This window comes from Dromaius novaehollandiae, chromosome 1 (genome assembly GCF_036370855.1).
Source record: "Dromaius novaehollandiae isolate bDroNov1 chromosome 1, bDroNov1.hap1, whole genome shotgun sequence".
NCBI lineage: Eukaryota > Metazoa > Chordata > Aves > Casuariiformes > Dromaiidae > Dromaius > Dromaius novaehollandiae.
In genome coordinates this window covers 1,046,649-1,068,988 of record NC_088098.1, presented here as the reverse complement: position 1 = coordinate 1,068,988, position 22,340 = coordinate 1,046,649, and the positions used below count along the sequence as shown (strand labels likewise).

General features: G+C 43.3%; 1 protein-coding gene across 2 annotated transcripts in view; it reads left to right on the top strand.

Annotated features, from left to right (window-relative positions):
• Positions 1 to 22,340, top strand: part of PRKCQ (protein kinase C theta) — a 65,712-nt gene that overhangs the window by 8,996 nt on the left and 34,376 nt on the right. For both annotated transcript variants that reach the window (XM_026119392.2, XM_064500097.1), the window contains exons 2-10: positions 8,890 to 9,044; positions 9,138 to 9,286; positions 10,417 to 10,542; positions 15,993 to 16,192; positions 18,123 to 18,183; positions 19,954 to 20,116; positions 20,624 to 20,655; positions 20,755 to 20,840; positions 21,906 to 22,035. In XM_026119392.2, coding sequence (XP_025975177.2) covers positions 10,425 to 10,542; positions 15,993 to 16,192; positions 18,123 to 18,183; positions 19,954 to 20,116; positions 20,624 to 20,655; positions 20,755 to 20,840; positions 21,906 to 22,035 — 790 coding nt within the window. In that variant the 5' untranslated portion in view covers positions 8,890 to 9,044; positions 9,138 to 9,286; positions 10,417 to 10,424. The remainder of the gene's footprint in view (positions 1 to 8,889; positions 9,045 to 9,137; positions 9,287 to 10,416; positions 10,543 to 15,992; positions 16,193 to 18,122; positions 18,184 to 19,953; positions 20,117 to 20,623; positions 20,656 to 20,754; positions 20,841 to 21,905; positions 22,036 to 22,340) is intronic.

Sequence of the window (22,340 nt, the reverse complement as noted above, 5' to 3'; positions counted from 1 at the left end):
CAGGAATAGCTGGGATGGGGGAAAAATTAGTATGCGTGAAAGAGAGGCATTTTGGGCCTGATGTGTTGAGAGACGTATCTGAGAACAGCTGGGGCTTATGAAGATTTGTTCTGGCATGTGAGTGGAATTTAGGCAAGGTCATACCCTGCTTATCCACAGAAACAAGAGACACAAGCACTGATGTGGGAGACACCGTTATTTGTCTTGACGGACTGCGCACATATTGAGAGCTGAATTTAGCCAGGTTTTCCCCTCCTACCCTTGCTTTCTGCAACAGAGCAGTGATAACTGCTATTTATATTTTGATTTATAATACTGGTGAAGTAGTGAAGAACATGCATCCTCCAGCTTCCGTTTTCAGCTCCCCCGTCCCCTCCCCCTCATCATACAAGGGGAGAGTGCTTGCCAGGGCAGCTATAGCCGTCGTTATTAAAAACACTTAAGCAAATTATTTTAGAGAGAGGAGAGGTCTGAAAATGGCTCTGTTTCTTCCTGTCTCCTTGTCAAACAACGTGGTTCTCAGCAATTTATTTTCTAGTGAGATTTAAAAGGATGGTGCTTGTACCATATCTCATCATTAAAAAATTCAGTTATACAACTTACTGCAGTTTTTCCAATTCCCAGTTATTAATGTTGTCTTGCCTTATTTATAGACCAGATTAAAAACCCCTACAAAGCTGTATAAAGACTTCAGTGGACATTGTATCCAGAACTTGATCAAACCTGTAGACAATTGTCATGTCCTCAGCTTATTTATCATCCCTCTCTGCAATACATGTGTTAATTCTCGTGAGTTCCAGTGCAAACAAGTGCCCATAAGCTTATCTCCAAATTTGTTTAATCACTGACTTGTGGGATACCACAGTTGGGAGCCATCACTTCTCACTTCAGATACCTGCACGCCAGACAAGCAGCTCTACCCGAACCGGTTCCCTGGTCTCTGTTTGTTGTCCACAAGGAGAAAGAGGCATTCAAGGCTGTGCACATTTGACTCATTTTAGACAGCTGTGTGGGGATGACAGAAACCGAAAACCCAGCAGGCCTGGTTTTGGGGTGTTGACTGTGAAGGGAGCGTGATTAGTCCACATGTGGATGCTTGCAGTGTGAATTTCTAAAGGTAGGTGTCAGGACATATATTGGATTGCTTGGGGAAAGGGTGGAGGGAAGGGGACATCCAGTGAGTCATAAGATGGACCCGTATCTCTGTGAGAGAAGTGACTGTATGCTGTTCCCTGGGGCCTGGGAGCTCTTGTGGGCCCAGGACTCCACTAGTAGAAACATCGCCAGCTGCAGCTCCGTGTGCTCGTGGACCTCTCTTGCTAATCACAGCGGGGGATGCCATGGTGGTGATGCCATGGTGGTGGAGGAGGAGGGAGCAGAGGGCAGTGCTGTGGTAAAGGAGCAGCAGGTTGGGTTAAGCTGAATAAGCTTTCAACCATGGTACTCATGCGAGCCTCTGAGCTCACTCCTTATAGGAAATGTCGGAGGTGTGTGTCCCAGCAGCACTGATGGGCCTCTCCATGGTGTAGGTCCCTCTTGCACAGCCCCTCCAAAAAATCTGGCTCTGCAGCTCCATGTCAGACACAGCTGTGCCTTCACCTCACAGATGGAGATTTTATTCCTTTTGCAGCAGAGGTAAGGAAGGGGTGGTAACAGATTACAACCTTTGTTGTCTCTGAAGCAAAACACCTCCTTGGTCTCTTTTGTCAACCCTTCCTTTTCTGGCCACAGCCAAAAAGACTTCATTTGTCTACTAGGAACAAATATCTGTTGCATTTGCTGTTGTAGTTGTAACTCATACATGCCATCCTGCAGAGCCAGGCCGGAGGTGATATGATTTTTGAGCTAGTCCCTGTTCTGGATTTTTTGTGTCCACCACTACTACCATCCTTGGAAATTCGAGTGTGTAACTGAGATTTTCTCTTGCCAGTTTCTTTTGCAGGAAGGACGGGCATCTTTCTTGCACTCTGTTACTCAGGTCTGAGTTAGGAGAGTGCTGCTGAGGTGAAGCCTTCATGGTCCCATGATCATCTGCATGATCATGATTTAGCTCTTCACACAGCGTGAAGCTGAGCCCAAAAAGTTTTGCTTAAGCAGCTGGGAGGTGACGTGAAAAAAGCCCTAATTCTCATCACTTTGGGCTAAAATGACTGCATTTTTTATTGCCTTTTTCCATCCACTGTGTGTCCTGCATCGCTGCAATCGAAGATATAACTAAGGGCAGAAACGGTGAAAGATGCTGGTGGATGAATGAGAGGAGAAGACTGCAGCGGAAGGAGAGGGTAGTTGAGGGCCATGTACCAGAGCTGTGCTTGTGCTGTTGGTGAGCCTGAACATAGTTACCTGGCAGTGGAGAAGCTTCTTGCAATTCCTGTCTGCTGGGGGTGACAGGAAATGTCCAGTGCTGGAGAGAAACAGTAGCAAGGAGAAAATGTTAATTTCCCTTAAAATAGGAGCACAAGCTCTGAAAACGGACATTTCTAGATCAAGATTAGTTTCCTAAAATGTGGCTCCTGAGTCTTTTGTGTCACACCAAAATAAGGTTTGGTTGTTCGGTGTGGATTCCAGTTATAATCTGTGCCGCCTCTCTGGCAAACTTGGCCACAGTTTTGAGGAATATGTGGTAACACAAGAAGCATCATTCCTTACAGATGGCAAGACAGACACATCAAGAATGATGCAGACATAGTCTGCCAGGAGGCAGGGGGATGAATGAAATGCTCTTTCCCAGCCCAACTTTTCTGTGATTCTAGGTCCAAATACTGCTAGCAGGTTTTTGAATGAAATAGATTAAATACCTGTACTGCTGAACAAGGTTAACCGTAGGCTTGAAACTGTGCCTGCAGAAGGAGGGATATTAATATGTCCCATTATGGTCACTGCCGCCTTCCTTAGGCCTTTTTTTACAAGAGAAAGAAAGAAAGTGAAAAAGAGTCTGCAGGCACTGGCACTGGCAGGAAGTTCAGCATATTCGTTGCCATCCTGATTCAAGAGGGTGAACTGTTTGACACAAACTCTACCTGTGACATTAAAAAAAAAAGAAAAGAAAAGAACACAAGTCTCTTAACCAATGCCAGAATCTTACAGAAATACAGGAACTGCTGGGCTAACGAACAAGAGAACAAAGGAAAGGAGATACTTTAGCTAAATCTTGTTTAAATATATTTTTGTTTCCCTCATGGTTACAGGGGAAAGCTTTTTGAAGGCCTTATGTGTGCAGTATTTGAAAAACTAGGAAGTGTTGCATCGAGTTTGGCCTGCGTTGGTTGGAAGAGAGCTAAAATCTGAAAAGAAAAGCCCATATTAAAAATAGTAAATAAACAGAATGGGGATCATTATTTTAAAAACATCTCCTTGGAGTCTGTGTGACCCAAATGTTGCAGAAGTGGAATGATACAGGAAATTACATTAACCAGAAGCTCTCTAGGAAAATAAGAAAGCAAAACTGACAAGCTGTTTTTAATAATCTGGACCTGAAATGAAAAAAAATGTACCAAGAAGAAAAAAGATACAAAGGAAAGTCAATTGAATAGTTGGCTTCTTTTGGGTGGAACAAGTCGGGGTGCAAGTTTGCTTTCTTTCAGGAGGCATACGAGACAAATGTTCAAAAAAGGTGGGGGGAAAATGGTTATGATCTAGCTTAGGCAAGGCTGGAGGAGCTTTTCCCCCATATGGATTTGAGCTTTTCTTTTTGGTGGGTCTGTTTTGCTTCTCTTTCCAGTTTATACAAAAGGACTCTTCCTAGGAGGTAGATTTTCTATGGCTGCACCGTTTGGAAAACCCGTCTCATGGCGAGGAAATGTGGGTCCCTACCCAACTATGTTTCATTACCTATTTTAACTGTTAAATATGAACGCATCTGCTCATAGATCAAGCCATGAAATCTGTGTCCTTTTCACCAGAGATCAGATCAGCAGTAGGACTTATCTGATTTTGGACTTCCTTGGGGTAGATGTATTCATACTGGCTAGTGGGGAGAAATAAGGATTCGGGATGTGTTTCACCAAAGCTATGTTAGGTGTCTTCTTTAGGGTGGGATAATGCATGACCTACCAGTACTTATATCTTTCTACAGAATATGAGGACATCTGCGGTGGTAGCTTATATGTGTGCTGCAAATGTCTGTGTACGTTTGTGTGAATGTACCCTTGGTTTCTTCACTGACAGTGAAGCCATGACTTCCCAGTTTCTTTATCTCAACCAATGTACAGTTGTTTCATCCTACCCCCAAGTCTGTGTTGCTGCTGCCACCCTTGTGCCAGCACCAGCCTCTGTGCGGCCGCAGAATGCATTGGGTCAGGGAATGGATTTGGCTTGTCAAGTAAAGAAAAGAAAAAGGGCTGCTTTTAACTGAATCTGTTCCCTGATCCTGTATGCTGCCCAGCACCTGATACAGTGCTGGGGGAGATTGGGAACCTCCAGTCTGAGATGGGGAGGAAAGCTGAACCGTGTCTTTTGACATAGCCTGCAGTTAGGTCAACTTAAAGCATTTAAGTGGCAGCCTAAGGATAGTGAAGCATAGATTCCTTGTTTTTAAGACTGAGCTAACATGTTATCTGCAGAGAATGGTTGTAGATCCAATCGTGGAGTCTGAGGATATATTCAATGGAGCCTTGCAGCCCATTTTCTGCAATTCTCCTGGCGGAATGGATACCAGCCCTTGCACAACTATACATCTGTTGACCTACATTAACTCCATGGTGGCTAAATCACTTACATGAGATGAGAACAGGCCTGACCAGAGGCTACTGTCTTGTCTTGCGCACAACAAATACAACAGGAGGAAACCACGTGAACTTAGCAGGGTCCAAACAGACATGTTTGCAGGCTATATGTAGGAGACCAGAGCCAGCTACTGATACACGCGGCTTGCTCTAAACACAGCATCACAAGATGATCCACAGGCATTTGAAAGGAAATCCCCCATTCCCATACTCACCCCGGGCTCTGGAAAAGTGTGCAAGCCTCGTTTCCGCATGGCAGGAGAAATGTTTTGCCTGGCTCTGCTCTGGCTGCAAGCCATGGGGAAGGGTTTGCATGGAAAGCGTGTGCTGCCTTTTGAAATTGAGTTTGACCATGCAGCTTTGGGAAGGACTTTAGCTGCATGAAGCCTCATACTGTACCAGTCCTATCAGAGGTGTCTGGTTCCTACTTTTCTTCATCCTTTCCCTCCTCTGCCTTCACAAGACTGGCTGCAAATGCTGCGGCTGGCCATGGAGAGAGGGGAAATTAAAGAGCTATGCAAATTCTCCTCACTTTCCTTCTCCTGTCCTGATCCACACCATGGTAAAAGAAAAGCATGAGAGAGTCTGGGTGTCACCCAGAGTGTTTCTGAACCTCCTCCTCTGTAAACAGGCTGTTTTGGTCTCCACTGAAATAGCAGGCCGTGCAGGCACCTAAAATGAAAGTCAATCGAGGGAATTATTTGCATGCCTGTTCCCTGCCGCATGGCCTCCTGGATGCTGGAAGTCAGGGAGGGGAGGCAGGGACCTGAGCCATCGTTGTCAGTGCTTGGGGTTGCTCGTGGGGAGCAAGTTTTCTTGAAGCCTGGAGGAAGGCCCTGAGGTGTGTCTAGTTATGCTCATGTGCAGGTCTCTGCCATCTGCATAAACAGCTCTCTGCATGATCAGGGCCTGCCTTTTTGGCTGGGAGACGCCTTTCGGGAGGTGAGGCAAAGTTCATATCCTTCAGCTGTAAGCCCTGGTTCCGCTCTCTCTCGGTGATGCTGATCCTCAGGTTATGGATTCATTTTGCATGTGCAGTTTTGTCTCCAAAGAGGGGTGGGGAGAGAGCTGAAGATACTCCTTCTGACCTCTAGAAAGTGAGAGTCTGATGATGGTAAAGAAGCCGGGACCTCAAATCCACAAGTATCTCCACTCCTGCCTGAGTGGGCCCTGTTTCTGTAAGTTGTCCTCTTTACTTCATCGTGCGTGCAACCACTTTCATTCAGCAAAACACAACAACACAAATCCTACTGAAGGCAGCTGTCTCAAACACGGTTCCTCTGCTGACTAGGAACCAGAGCTCTTTTCTTCCTCTCTCCTTAACCGCAATTGATTAAGGATATTAAGGAGCTTATTACTTCCTAATATTATCCGGAAAGGATTTCCATGTGTTTCATCACTCTCTGGAGTGGGAGGAGCTCCCTTGTGCCAGCGAAGCAGGGTGCAGTATTGCTGAACCACGATTAAGCTGTGCTAGGAAGTTTATTGGAGGAGAATTTGCAGGTGTCTTTTTATAGAAAGATGCATTTCATCCTTAATTTTCGTATACCTTATAGTATCCTTTCCACTGGGAAATTAAGCAGACACTCTCCATATCTGTTGCAGCTGCTTCTAGTGTTAAATTAAACTGCTGCTATTACAATGAGCCATTGCTGGAGCTGAGTTGTGTTGTTCCTTAATTGTTTATGGCTGTGGATTTGAGCCAAGTAGCAGTCCTGTAGTGGCAAACGCTGAAGATATGTCCTGAAAAACAGATGTCTGGGCCAAAGCCAAGACGGTTTCAGGAAAGACAGCGAGAGAGAAGCAGGAAGCCTGTTATCTGTCTGATTTATTGGACAGGGTGAAGAAATTCACCCCAGGGCAGAGTGCTCCCACAAGGCTGGTACAACACTAAACTCTGATTTTAGCCGTCTTTTGCAAAGCCAATGTGGGCCGCTGTTGATTTGCTTAGTGCTAGCACTAGGTGTGCCAAACCTATGCACTTTGGAGCTGGGTGGAAAATGCTTCTCCATTTGCTGGTGGCTGCAGAACTTCTGACGTGACAGACTGGCTTATGTGAAGGTCCCAACATACTTTTCTTCCATGGTGACAGTCTTTTAGATCTGATACAATGCAGTAGATTTTTTTTGTTGTTGTTTAAGTTGCAATGAATTGGGGAAAATCTGATCAAAAACAGATCTCTGTAGTGGAGATGCCCCGTGTGAACAAGTCATCCCTCATCAGTCCCCCTTGCTGTCAGAAGAGAGAGGAGGGCACTGCCAGGGATTTCATCCCAGGGGTCTAAAACAGGTCCTGCTCTTGTTCTGGCAGTGCCAGTTTCTATTTCCTCTAGCAGGAGTCCAGGTAACTGCCTCGTATGGAGACACTGACACTGTAGACACCTAGGATTAGGTGATATCTGTCCCATGCAGGTTTTCATGAGGTGTGACTACACAGAGACAAAATTAAGTAATGCACCGGGACGATGGGTTTCCTTTGTTTTTCTTAGTCTTAAATGCCATTGTTTAGGGAATCGATCAGCAGATCTGAACAGGTACCTTGTAGCACATCCAATAATCATGTTCTCTTCGTGACATTCGTATTTAACAGGATACACTGGTTTCACAATTTTTGTACAACACTGACTTCATGGAAATGAACAAATGATGAATTTTGGGCTCAAATTTTTAGCCTTCATGCTGTTTATTTAGTACATAGGAACCTATTGCTACATACAGAACATTTTAATCCCAGGCAGTCATCAAAAAAGCTTTGGCTTCCTTTAGTGTTGTTCATATCCTTAGATGCCCAACATGTTGACTAGTAATTCTGACCATCACCCTGATTTTTTTTAAGGTAGGGTTTTGTAAGTCCTGGCAAGGGAGTGCTTACAGACCTCCTCGCACCTCCTGGTGGTCCTATTCATGGCAGATTAGGTCCTAAAAACCAAGGCGGTGGGAACTGAGGACTTGGAAGAGATTGTACAATCATCTCTTGCCCATCAATCACTAGAAGTACTAGTGAAGTATGGCTGTAGACAGAGAGAAGACATCTCCTTTCACACGAAAGGCATGAGTGGAAGGCTGCAGATGCTCTGACTGCTGGCCTTAGATCTCAGCTCCTGTTAACTTCCCACCTGATGGTGCTTTGCACAGACAGAAGTTATAACTGCTTGGATTCCCCTCCTGCTGCCAGAAATCCTTTGATTTGTTTTTCTTTCTGCTTTCAGACTAAATAGGCTTCTTATTTTGTGAAACAAAGGAAGTGTCCAAATAGTTAAGTCAAACAAAGGGGGAAAAAATATTTGTTCCTGTTAGAGAGATTTGCCTAACTAATTTGGTTAGGTTTCTCTGCCTGTACCTTTTAGCCTTTTTAGGTCATGGACCATTTGTAATCTGTTTGCTGTACTGTGGTGCTATGCCACAAACACCTCTATTTACAGAGCTACCTGTGCTTGAATATCTAAGTGCAAATGGCTTTCTGAGCAAGTTCAGAGGACTTGGCTAATGTATCTAAAATATCCTTCAGGGAGTTGCCACCCTTTCCCTGAAGACAACACTATTATGCTCGTCTCCTGCATGCTACCCCAGATGCTGCTTTGCTTTTCCCACTGCCTTCTGTAAAACTGATCAAATGCTGATACTTAGGAAGATGTATTTTCCCAGTTGAGGGCAACACCATACCCAGAGGCCTTTGGCCAGTCTTCAGAAGAGTCTTGTAGCCACCGGTGGCCCATTACCTGTGCATTCATGGGGAGACACATGGTTCACGGTGTTTGCTCTCTTCCTCTCCCATGCCATCACTCCAGGAACCCAATAGTTTTCCTCTCTTTTCAAGCACAGTATGCAAGAGGGTTTATGAGTCCCTGATGCAGACTCAGCCTCGTTGTTAGGAGACCCATGAGCTCCAAAGGGAAGGAGAGTCTTTCTGTGGTGTCCATTGTGTGGACTGGCCTTATGTAGGGTAACAAATTCAGGGGAACTTCCTGGGTGGCCCCCCTCCACCCCACACACTCAAATCTCCATCAGAGAACAGCTACCTCTCACTGCATGGGTCACCCATTTGCAAAAAATGTTGCACTGTGCGTACTCTTTGCTTGTGAAAATTCAGGCCGCAATAGTTTGTTCCAGTTTGTGTTTCAGTCTCAGTGCTAACTGTAGCTGTTTGTCTTCGTTTTCCAAACCAGGAAGAGGGAGAACATCTCAACATAGCCTAGAGACAAGCAAAATGACAGCTCACTGAGACCTGGCCATGCACAACCAGAGAGTTGTTCTGACTTTTACAGTTGCCCTGGACTTTTGTACAGAGGGCTGATGGAAACTCATCACTCCACACTGCTGGGTAAGAGAAGAAACACTCTAGCAAAGGGCTGCGGTTTGGTTTCTCAAGTCTTCCTCTTTCCTTGATTCTTCTCTCTCTTGTCTCCTTGAACAGGGAGTCTGAGTTTTAAAGTCAGCCCAGCCACAGGAGCCTTGATTCTTTCAGATGAGAAAAGTCATTCCATGTTGTCCACAAGTGTGATGAAAACAGAAGCCCCTCTAGTCAAAGACTGAACTTGTCTATCAGGAATATACTATCTACAGGTAAGAAAACACTATTCCCAGCAGTGAATCAGGATCTTCCTGTATGTAAGGCTAGAGAAGCTGCCCTTGGAATAGAGAATTTGAGTGCAAAAAGGAGAAGAGGGGGCTGCATCCTACCCCACACTTTGTTCAACTTTTTATTGTTGTAGTGGAACAACTCATTTGGCAGGTAATGGCTAGTGATGGGATTCATGTCATTTAACTTTGGTGGTCCAAGAGTTTTGTATCTACAGCTAAGTTTAAAGTGCCTCTTGCCCCCCATTGACTAGAAGGCATGCCAAGAATGACTAGCTCAGATGCTGATATCAAAAGTTGGGAGGTAAAACCCAGCCCTTGGGCCCAGATGGCACAGCGATGGGCACCAGCTACAGCAGCTAGTAATTTCTGGCTTCACTAAGTCTTCTCACTGGAAGCTCTGAAAGAGCCTGAAGAGAAGACCAACCCAAAGCCTTTGTTGTGTTTCCAGACATTGTGCTTTCATAAGTTTCTCTTTTCAGCTGCTTAAAATTATCTTGAGATCCCTTTTCTTTTTGCCCCTCCCTCTATATGGTCTGGATCATATGAGCTGAATTTTCTCTTTATAGCTTCACTTATGAATATGGGTCAGCACCCAGTGAGCTGAATGCCTGAGATCATTTCCACATGGTGTATAAATAGTACTCAGTTATTTCACAGTTTCATGTTCAACTTGCAGGCTTCCAACAGGCCTGTATTCCCGAAACCCTTTCTATTCTCATAGCATTTGGCTTCTTGAACACATGACTTAACGTAAATTACAGCAGAAGTTGTCCCAGCCCAGAACCTCCTGATTTGGCTTCACTGTTCTGTTGTTGTAGTTTGACAACTGGTGTCGAGTCACTAATACTCAAAGCTATTGCGGGTCTTTGCAGCCTTGCGTTGAGTTCAGATACACGGTTAAGCTGACAGTTGAAGTTACACTGCTTTACCTAGGTTAAACCGTGTTTGGTCTGTCCATCATCTCACTGGACAGTGGAGGAAGTCTGAGAGTCCCCAGCTGGATGGAGAACTAATGTCTGGTTGACTCCTGTCCGGTGGAGATAAGAGGCTGGTTAAAACCAAGGGAATTTTTAGACTCTTCTCAAATATCACTCGTCTTTTGTTTGACACAGGACTTGTCATGTCTCCCTTTCTTCGTATTGGTTTATCCAACTATGACAGTGGCCCTTACCTGCCGTCCCAGGGAGAGGTGATTAACCCTTACTGTGCTGTGATGGTTAAAGAAGCAGTGGAATCAGGTAAGTGGGGAGGCGTTAAATATGCATGTAGCCTGGCTTTTATTAGACGTGTGTGTGCCTTGCTGTGTCGTTAATGGAGTGTAAGAAGCACGTGGTAAGCATTTTTATAAGGGTTTGTGAAATGCTCTTAATGTTGAAATGCAGTGCAGGGTTAGGGTCAGCATGGCCTGAAAGGCAATCTGACTTTAAAATGATGCCTAATGAAGTCTCTGTCTTTACTTTGAGGTTATTATCGATTGAATTACAGGTCCTAGTATATGACACAGCAGGATGAGCTGAGCTGTATTTGGTTTCACTTTTATTCGAGCGGTGGCTGATTTGTCAGTGGGACAGCAAATAGATAAAATCTGGATGTCGTAGAAATTCCTGGGAGGGCTGCCTTTGTGTGTCACATTTTTTGAGGAACTGTTAGGTTCAGCAACTTCCCCCATTAAATAGCTCTCAGACAGGCACAATCTTTGCAGAGAGAGCTAATTTCTCTGCATAACTGCTGTATTGTGTAAAATGTTCAAAGGTGAAACTTTCTACTTGGCTATTTTCTGTGTCCAGATATCCAGATTGTTGCACACTTTTTCGGACTGCACAGCACTGATGAGTCCACGTTCGGAAAGCATTACTTATTTTCCTGATGCATATAATAGTCCTGGTGAGAGTTTTAACAGTTCTTCAGTTCTGCTCTTCAAGAATCATGAAGATCAAATCCTTCAATGCTAGGGAATTCCTCATATTGGCTGTTATTTATCTTTAGTCTTTGATAAATTATGAGCTTTCCTGCTGTGATTCTTCTAAAACTTAAAACAACTCATAAATCCCTTTTTATGCCTTGGGAAACTGCAAGACTCTAGCCTCCAGAGGTTGTTAAAGTAGTTGAAGAAAAGAATTTTTAGAATTGTAAAGTAATTCAGTGGTTCATTGTTTAAAAAAAAAAAAGAAAAAAAAGAGTGACCATTTATCACATTAAAATGTTGATTTTGCTTAAATTATTCTTTAAACCATTTTGGAAGATGCAGTGACTGATAAATTCAGAAGGAAAAAAAGCTGCTGCATGACAAGACATCCCTAAGATCTCACTTTTTACTGAAAATATGTCCTGTTTCAGTTCTGTGCAGGACTTGGCTGTTTGTTTTAATGAGGCCTTTGAAAGAGCCATAACTCAAACTGAAGTCTCTGTCAGTTCAAAAGTGAATAAAATCAATCTGGGCAGAACAGACCTTATTTGTCTTACATAGAGCTGGAAGCATTTTCTGGCCTGTAAAAAAACAAAAATGTGCTAACTAACTAAGGCACATAATTTTTTGTTCTGCTGAGACCCCTTTCTAATAAAAAAACTATCAGTTCAAAATGAAAAAAACTGTGTTTGGAGGAACTTTTTCCATCAGTGAGGATGGAATATAGGAAAAATGATGCCCCTCTATTAAAAGATTTCTTCTGTTGGGGTGGGAATGCGACCTAGCAACTGCTCCGAACACACTGAGGCAGTCAGAGTGATTCCTCTCTCAGCCTGATCTTTGGTCCTCATCATGACAGCTCTTTCATGTCCACGGATAATGCCAGGAACCTCCCGAGACTCATCCATCCCACTGGTCTTGGACCCCTCTCTTAGAGTGAGATAAATCACTCTTGGGAGGTGTTGGTCTTAATCTGCTGTTGATGGAGGGTGTCTAAATGCCTGGATGCCCAACCCTACCTTAAGGTGACTAAACCAAGATGAAGCCACAATGAGATTTATCTCCCCTAATTTTGATCTTATGCAAGAATATCAATATCTGAGAAAGTTGGCTACCCTTCCTTTATAGCCCAGAGGAAAAACCAGGGATTTCCATGGTAGGATGCATCTCATCTTAAGGAGAACATCTAGAACAGGTCAGATGAATCACATCCCAGAAAAGGAACTAGAGTGTCTGGAGGAGAAAGAGCAGCACTAGCAGAGCAAGGAAAGTAAGAGGAGTAATGATAAGAAACAGCATCTGAGGTGAAGCATGAAGCTGCCAGAGTCTTTGAGCTTGTACCTTTTGAGATTGAGAACAGAAAAAAGACTTTCAGATTCTTGCTTTTTTGTGCTGGCATATTTCTAGTTTGTGGTCTTTTGTTCATAGTTTACTCTCCAGTTCCCTGTTTTCATGCAGCAGTTTCTGCTCAGTGCTGATGAAATTCAAAACGTTCTTATACTGTTGTCCTGATAGACATATTTTGGCTAAGGTGGCGTACCCAAGGAAAAGCGTGAATCAACTGCAAAACTGGTAAAAGATGCAGGCAATCTTGACTGCCAGCCTTGTGCTCTGACATTGGATTGTGCCATTGGGATTTTTTAAGGGCAGACGATTGCTATATAACAGTGATCACAGACTGCAGGAGACAGGATGAACCTAATCCCAGGCCCAAACCATGATACATCCCATCCCAGATCTCTGCAATCTCTGTCGAGTTCAGTTGATTTTTAATCCTTTTCTCTATGCCAAATCATTTTGGTAGATGCATCTGCTCCAGATTTTGCAATGTCCTGGTATGGATCAGATATACCATGTATGGTATTAGCAAGGGTGAGGGGCTTTTTCTGGTGAAGGGAGCAGTGGTAGATGGTTAATATGTTTGGTTTCCAAAAGAGGGAGTTTGAGTCTAACTTTGGGTTCACGCCAAGGACTGCCCCATGTCAACCAGCCATGATGACTAACTCATCACTGAGATAGAGGATCCCAAGGGGCTGGGTGGGTTGCACATCGACTATGGGCTCAAGGATATCATGACAAGGGCACCTTAATAAATTTCAGGAGCTCAGGAGAGACCTTGGGTGGCTTTTTGGTTTTTTTCCACCTGTTCACTTTGTAAAAGGGATTGTGGTATTTTATGATATATTCTTTTAAAAAAAAAAGGAGTTAAAAATGTTACAGCAGTTTGTTACCCATGACAAACCATTTCAGAGATCACAGGCACTTCTGAGGTATAAAAAAATCTGCCCTCTAAAAATTGCTTCTGTCTCCATGAGCCACCTGTCCTCGTGCCATTTTACCACCTGTCTTGGTGACATTTGCTTCATGAGAAATCCTGCTCCATGTCTGAACTCAGCAGGCCTCCAGGAGAGGCGCTTCCAGCTACAGTGGAGGCTGCTCCCCAGGAAAGACAGATGCTATTTTATCTTTCAGGAGCTCGCAGTTAAATTAAGCCTTGGCAGAACTCCACAGACGTCAGAGAGGATACGCCAAGAATGAATGTCTGATCCCATATATTGGCCAGTTCATTCACATTCCAGGGCTTGTTTATTTAATCCATATATTTCGGAGTGTAATGCAAACCAAAGCACTTGTTTTGCAAGTGATGTGTTTCACATCTTTAGAGTGTTTCACTGATGTAGAGAGTGAGTAATGGATCTTTATTGAGATTTCTGCTCTCTGTGATGCTGGGAAGTTGCTATCTCATTTGCTGCTTTTGTTGAAAGAGTGTGTTGAATGTATATTTGCACGCTTGAGCCTTGATGCAAGCCTGGCTCTTCAGATGGTAGAGAGCCATCGTTGTTGCTAGGGAAGCTCTGCTAAAGGCGATGGGAATGAATTAAGCCTGTGGACAATGAGCTCAGTATATTATTGCCTAGATCTGCATATGTGAAAAGTTAAAGTGAAAGGAAAGAGCTTCTGGTCACCCTCGCTTAATTGGTAGAAATGGATGCACCTTAGATTCAGTCTCTAAACTTTGGGGAAGTGGAATTTGAACGTAAGATTTAGCTGCATAACCTTTGGTCAAGCTGGGCAGGACGAAGGTGAGAAGTGCCTTTACAGTAACGGCATGATCTCTGCTTGGTTTTGCAATGCAAGGCCATTGCTAATGATCAGAGAGTACTGCAACTCAAATCAAGTTCATGTGATCAAATCAAGTGCTTACTTGCTTCATGAGAGCCAGGTGTTGGGTTGTGGAGCGAAATTTTAGCAAGTCAGTGTTACTGACTTGCAACACTGCAAGTCATCATCTTGCATACCTCTCCTCAGGAAGTTACTCTCTTAACCGAAATTTATCTAGTGAGTGTAATTTATGTCAGTGACCCTGGCAGTCATTTCTCCTTTAGTGGGAAACTAGTTTGTAGGTTGGTAAGGGGAGATCTTTATTACAGTCAACAGCCCTGATATTTGTTCTCACATTTCCTGAGATGAATATTACACAATTACAAATCACTGAGGTTATTGTTTGTTTATTTTTCCTTTTCTCCTCCCTGCAATAACTTTGGTCAATTTTAATCCATCCTGGAAGTGTGTTACTAGCCTCAAAAACCACGGAGTTCCTGCCCGTTTTGTGTAAATCAAAGCTGAATAGAGAAAAGAGACCAAACTAGTCCTTCTATAGGAAAAGGCAGACATGATTTTCTTCAGCAGTGAGCACGTCACATTCCAGGCTATCTGCTGCATGTGCTTTCCCGGCTGGCTGGGACAAGGGAAAGGCTGGGATTGCTGGAAATAGAAGCAGGATCTTTAGGAAGCAAGATTCACAGTTCATAAGGTCTGATGTTCACACAACTGATTTCTATTCTCTTATTTCGCCAGCTTTGACACTTGATGGGTTGAAAAGTTGCAGAGGGTAACTGTGAAGTAGAATTTACCTTAAGTAAGTGTCCAAGCCTTTTACAGGGTATAAAACTGACTGTATGAAATAAAGCAAGCTGGCTGAGACTCTTTTCATTTGACAGGTCAAAATAAAGAGATGACTCTTTGCCACCTAATGGTAGGCCTCAAAGATACATTTCACCTTTTTAAGATGTGTCTGCTATGAAGGAAGAGGAATGAAAGCATGCGGAAGAGGTGCAGAAAAGGTTCGCTAGGTCAACAGTTCTATGTTGCTGTGGATATGCTTGCAAGACTGCAAGTGACTTCACACATCAGTGTCCCTGAGTTAGCTGAGATGTAGCAGCTGACTGGATGTGTGCTCCAGCTCAACCTAGTCACAAAGTGCATCCAGCTTTATGGGGAACTGAAGCAACCAGTTTTATTTTGCGTTGCTATGGACCAGACGATACATGTAGCTGGTTATCTGTGATGCGATTCATCTGGTTTGATGTGGGTACTTATGGTGTAGGTGTCTATATCTGAGATCTGCTCAACAGTGTTGGTGGAGCCAAGGATGAAAATTATCTTACTTTATAGTAGATGTCTTCAGTTGCTGAAATAAATTGCACCTTTACTCCTTTGTGTTATGTTAACTAAAACTTCACTTACTATAAACTGAGCCAGCTTTCATATAGCTCGGATATGGACATCTGCATTGTAGCCAGGTGAGATGAATCCCATCACTGGTTTCACTTAGTGCAGAAACTTCTTAAGACACTCCAGCATGATCCATTACATAGCCCACCTGAGATACCCACCTTAAAATGGATAAATAACCTAGATCTATCTCAAGGACTGTAGAGCAGTGGCCTTAGTGCAGATGAGAAGCAAGTCCAATCAGTCCAGACCACTTCTTGTTGACAGAAAATGGCCAAGTGTACGTGCAGAAGAAGCCCACCATGTACCCACCCTGGAACAGCACTTTTGATGCCCACATCAACAACGGCAGGGTCATGCACATTGTCGTCAAGGACAAAAGTGCTGAAATGGTTTCAGAGACGACGGTGGAACTCAAGGTGCTGGCGGAGAGGTGCAAAAAGAGCAACGGGAAGACGGAAATATGGGTGAGTGTTCCTATCTCCTTTTGCGGTGTACGACTGCTGTAGGGTAGGGGAATGCCCTTCCCTGTGCTAGGCTGTGAATGTAACCAACATGGCAGCAGGAAGAGGCTGCCATCCAATGAATAATGGTTTGAGTCCGCTTGAGTATAACTTGAAGGAAAGATGTCCCTGAATATCAGAAAAAACAGCCTAGCAGATTTATATTACCTGCTGCTGTTATATTGAAACGTACACCCTCTATTAGCAGGGAATCTGGTTCATGCGAGCCATGCCCATGTATTAATCTTTGCTTAGGAGACCCACTGGGGACTAAAGGTAATAAGAGTGGCCAGATGTGAATTATTTTATGTACTCTGGGGAAACAGCTTTACAAATTTAATCTTTCTAATATTAAGCAACTGATTCACAGCTGCCTGGCTTCAGAGTTATGCCAGAGGAACTCCTTTAAAATTGCTAAAGTTATGCTGGAGTAAATTTGAACTAACAGTCCTCATAAGGATGCTAAATGTTAAATTGTATTCCCTGGTAGTCCAAGCAAGAAAGTTGTTGGTAATAGGGTTTAACATGTAGTATTCAGTAGCCATGCCCTGAATAACAATAGAGTGGCATGGCATTTGGAGAGAAACTGATTTCTTGGAATTGTTTTTTGCTCTGTTTTTCCTGTCAGTTCTCAGGCTAAACTGCTTGCATTAAGCTGAGAGTAGAAATGTCAAAATGGCCTAGGACACTTACAGACCTATGGGCAAGATTTGGTAAAGAACTGCACGCTTAATGCATGACTTGGAAGGAACTGAGATGCCTAGGGCTGATTTTGAAAATCAAAAGGTCCTGTTCAGCATCAGCACAACTCCAGAGGCACCTGCTTCAAAGCTGCGGCAGGCAGTAGCCCAGCGAGGAGGAGAGGGGACAAGCAGGCTGTGGTCCTGCTTGCTTGTAGCCAGAGTAGCAGGCCTGAGATCAAGTGGAGGTGGGGCACCTCGGGTCTATCATGTCCCAGCTTCGTAGCAGTTCCTGAGATCTTGCCTCCATTCACTCCCTGCTTTGTCTCTAAGATGTCTTCTGTGCATGACTCAAACTGCTCCAGCCTGAACAGTTCAGTGATGGCCTCCTGGCTCAGTCCATGGAGAAGTAAGAGCCAGGCTTTCACCCAATGAGGTGACCAAGATTAGCAACACCAGATGCATTCTTAGAGCTTCAGGCTGTTTTCTCTTGATAAAAGTGGAGATGGGGGTCTACCTTTTATCTGATAGCCCTAGGGTAGTTAAGTCCATTCAAGAGGTACTCTGGATTGTCCTTCTTATCAGGGCTGATTTTATATGAAGTAGGACACTTAATTCAGTGGACTTGTGATTAGGCCTAGACCTCTTGGAGCCAGATTTACAAAGGCATCTATGCACAAAGGTTCAGATAGGTGGGAATTCCCAGGTCTAGCAGGAAGGCCAAAAATGCCTGAGAAAATTTGTATCCTCACTCACATTAAAGTTAATGAAAGTTAGATTTGCAGAACGAAGTTTCTGAAAGATTTCAGCACTTTAAGTGCCTCTCTGAAGCTGGTGTGATTTTCAGAGATGCTCCCACATCTTCTTTGCAGCACCCACTGGGAACGACAGGTTGTGTCTATAGAAAATGCTGGGTCCTGAGCTGCTTTCTAAAATCCTGCCCGCAACATCTGTGTTTTAGTCACATTTATCTGTGTTCTATCACACTGCTCTGAGAGTTTGATAAGAAGTGATCTAGCATCCTCTCTATGGTTGCTCTCACCTCACCCTATTCCCCCCAAGGGTATGAGCAAAATTAGCGTTCATTGGCATTTTTCAGTTCCCACTGAGATATGGAGGGAGTTTGAGCCATCTGAAGTGATTGTTGCTGTTTTGAATGATTGTTTAATACTTGCACCGGTCTTTTGTTGCTGTTTTTCCCTTATCTCAACCAGCTAGAATTGAAACCTCAAGGGAGAATGCTGATGAATGCAAGATACTTCCTGGAAATAAGTGGCAAGTGATTTTATTTCCTAATTGATAGATGTGATTTCTGGTTACGTGGGGCAGACACGATGCCTTCAAGAAAATGTCTAGCACAGAAAACAGTGCTTATGTTATTACTGATTTATTCATAGAAATCATCATAATAGTTTGAAATGAACACTCCAGGAAAAGCAGTTTTTATTATGTGGCAGGGAGGAAGGCTGACTATTCCTCTGTGATTTGCAAGGCATATTTTTTGGCAGTTTTAGCACTAAAAAGGTGGATTTTCTGATCGCACTAAGACAGGACAGAGACACAGGAAGCCATTTCCCTCTGAAAACACCGTACACATACATGTGTGCCTGTAATGTGTACCAGGGTGTAAGTTGTTGTGCAGACGTGAAGGTGGGATACCATGCATGGATGAAAACAAGTATACGTGTAAGTTTGGCTTTTAAATCAAGGGCAATCTAGATGAAACGGTAAAAGAACCTAGAGAGTGATTCATCTGATCAAGTGCAGGTGTCAGCTGCCTGGTGAGCTGAGTCATTTGCTAGGCTCCATTGCCTGCCCCTAGCAAACCTCCAGGGAACTTAGCAGCAGCTTCGTCACCCTGCACATGAGACAGCTGCTTTGCGGTGTCCTCGCTGGGAGCTGAATCCCACCAGCAGAGTTTGATGTCCATGCAAAATGCATTTCCCTTCATCAAAGGAAAGGAGTTGCAATCCGAATGATCCGTTGCGCTCTCCTCTCTTTGATGCCCAGCTTCCCATGGTCTTCAACAGAGGTGGGTTGGAGCTGTAGAAGGAGAGGGTACAGGAAAGGCCTTCCATGTACTGAAACACGAAAGTACTGAAAGCAGCTAATAGCATGTCCTTACTGGTGTTATCCTCATCAGTTCCCACTTTTACTGTTTAATAGACTGTTGCTGCCTCTTTGGATTCTTTAAGACACGTGAGAGGCTAATGCATAGAAAATGCGGTGTCTGTATTATAATGAGCAGAATCAGCATCAGATGGTGCAGGGGGCCACTTCCCACAGAATACCTACGCAACGTGCTTTCATATTTCATACATACTTTCATGCACGAATAAATCAAGACAGAGATATCCTGTGAGATATTATGTGCACAACTAAAAATGAGCATATAAGTAAATGCAGGTGTGTATATGCATAAGTAGCCAGAGTTGTTTTGTTTTCTGTCCCGGAAAGTTTAAAAAGTGAACTGTGAATAATGTCATGAATACAGCAAATGGTAAAACAGTTGTTGGCATGGAAGGATGGAAGAATAACAAAAATAGAGCCTCCCAGGAGTATATATATCTGTGTTCTCATACACATGTGCACGAACACATTAAAGATTCAGTACCCACATACATACATACATATAGGTGTATATATATATAAGGTGTTTGCATATGAATTTTATGTAATACCATCTTTCTTGAGGGCATAGTTCTTCAGTGCTACAGAAAGTTAGAATTTTATATTTAACTGCAAATTGTCTCTCATTAGGATATTTCTGTTCTATATTTAAAAAAAAGATTATGAATATTCAAGGGAACTCAAAGTCCCAAGATTTGACCAGGTCCTGGGGTCATTTTAGTGTCCCTGTAGAAATGGTGGATAAATAAGGCCTGAAGAAGCCTTATGTGGGTTTCAGAAAGCATATTTCTTAAAAATAATCATTCTCATGAATACATCAGCTTCAGTCACTTAGTATTTTGGCTGCTGCATTTACTCAAGTTGCCTGATTAGGACAGGGTACCCTAATAAACCTTCTGTTTCCTTTCCCCCCAGATGCTAAGGACATCGCTGACTGTGAGACCGAAGGCTTTTTCTCCTTGCACCAGCGGAGGGGAGCCATCAAACAGGCCAAAATCCATAATGTCAAGTGTCATGAGTTCACAGCCACCTTCTTTCCGCAACCCACCTTCTGCTCTGTCTGTCATGAGTTTGTGTGGTAAATGAAAATAGCTCTATGCGTTTCCCCCTTTTAACTCTAAGGACCAGCTCTGCTTCTTCAGTGAATGTTTGTGCTCCTGCTGTTAGTAAAGGCAGCAGGACTGGACCCTTGGCACATTAGATGTAGGAGTAATTGCATCGCTTTAAGAATGTGATGCAGTTTCACAGTTGTAATTCCAACTCCAAAAATTCTCTCCGTTTCTATTTTCTTTTTCATATATGTTTGTCTTTGGCCAAATGCACAGGCATTTCTGACCTGCACACTTTGCCACTTTGCTACTGCAAAATTCAGAATGTGAATATGTGATGAAAACGCTGTGAAAACAACAGAGAATCACTCCAACAGTTGCACTGAATGAAGATATTTGGATTTGAGAAGCACTATAAAGACTGGTGAAGAAGCAAGGCTGTTTTATTCCATGTTTCTTTCATAAACACTGCTCTCCGTTTTTCTGTGGAAACTTTCAGAAAATTCAAAATTAACCATTTCTGTGTTTAATTTCAGGGGTCTGAATAAACAAGGCTATCAATGCAGGCGTAAGACCTTTTTTTTCTGTTGTTGTTCCTATCATTATTTATTTGATCCTTTCTTAAAGGATTCTTTTTATTAATACCATGACACACTTGTTCTTTCAGAATGTAATGCTGCCATTCATAAGAAGTGCATTGATAAAGTAATAGCCAAGTGTACAGGATCGGCAATCAATAGCAGAGAAACAATGGTATGTATTACTACTTGGTTGCTTTTACAACACTTGAGTGCTATTCAGGTCTCTCCTACTGATGTAAAACAAGGGGGATCTGATGCAGTGAAGGGCACTAGCGAGCTAAAAGCTGTGTGATCAGATCTGCATCCTTTGTTTTTTACATTCCCAGCAGTTTCATTACCTCCTGCTTGTGATTTATTCAAGTACAGTAATTGAATTGGCAGTCTTTGAATCAAGACTGACATTTTTCTAATGTATAGAATATAGCTCAGAGGGAAGTCATGGACATGAAGTGGAGAATTACTGGAGGAAATTCTTTACTGTCCAGTGTTAGGCAGGACGTCACACTGAATTTTCAGAGCAGTACTTTAAAATCCCATCCCGTGTTATCTGAGATCTGCAAACACTCGGTGTAAGGTCTAGCATCTCTGCTATCATTTATTTTATTTTTCTTATATCAGTTTATAATGAACCTTCTTTTTCAGTGGGCAAGAGTGGAATTTAAACTCTTGGTATGACTATTACCTTTTTCTTAATTATGTCCCATAGCTTCTATTTGTTCCCAGTCCCACCCTGGCTCCTACTCATCTTTTACAGTCTTTAGACATGACATTCATCTCACCTGTCTTCAGATATCTCCAGTGTAAATGTATCTAGCCTTGTCATCATCTTTGACTCCCTACGTACTGAAGGAAGAGAAATGGGCACTTCCAGGAAGTGATTCATGACAGTGAAAGTAGACATTCATTTCAGAATGAGATGAATCATTCTTTAGAAGTACCCATGGTTTTCCATTGAGCATTAAGGGAGTCTAGGTGAGTAGCTGAGATGCAGACATCTACATCTGATCAAATAAAACCCAGAGATTAAATTACCCTGCACAGATATTTTGTAGCAAAATTTGTCCTTGTATACCTGAATGTTGTAGATAGTTTCTTCTTGATGATCAAACGCAATAACAAAGGTGACATACTGGCTTAGACACCCTGTCTTCTGGGGTACTAGCTTGGGGGCTGTTGGCTTTTCATGCAGTGCTGAGGTAGAGAGGAGCGAATCACCAACACAGCTTTTCTCTTGCAGTTCCACAAGGAGCGGTTCAAAATCGACATGCCTCACCGCTTCAAAGTCTACAACTACAAGAGCCCTACTTTCTGTGAGCACTGTGGCACACTCCTCTGGGGCCTCGCACGGCAGGGGTTAAAGTGTGATGGTAAGTCCCTTGTGTATGAGGCACGGGCTGAGAGTGGAAGCAGGCTGCCATCTTTAGAGGGTTGCAATCTGAAGAGCCAAATACCATTTATCACAATTCTGTGCGAGTCCCCGTATAAGATGGCATCATGGGGTGCTGAAGGAGAGGTCAAGAGGACTGTCCTTCAAGGAGGACCACTATGGGCATGTAGAAGGGTATGTGGCCTGAGGGTCTTGAAGAGTCGCTTCCAGAAAGGCAAAGGAACATCTCAGTGCTCACCTCTCTCTCCTGTCTTCCAAAATCTTTCCTGTTATCAGCCTTCTTAC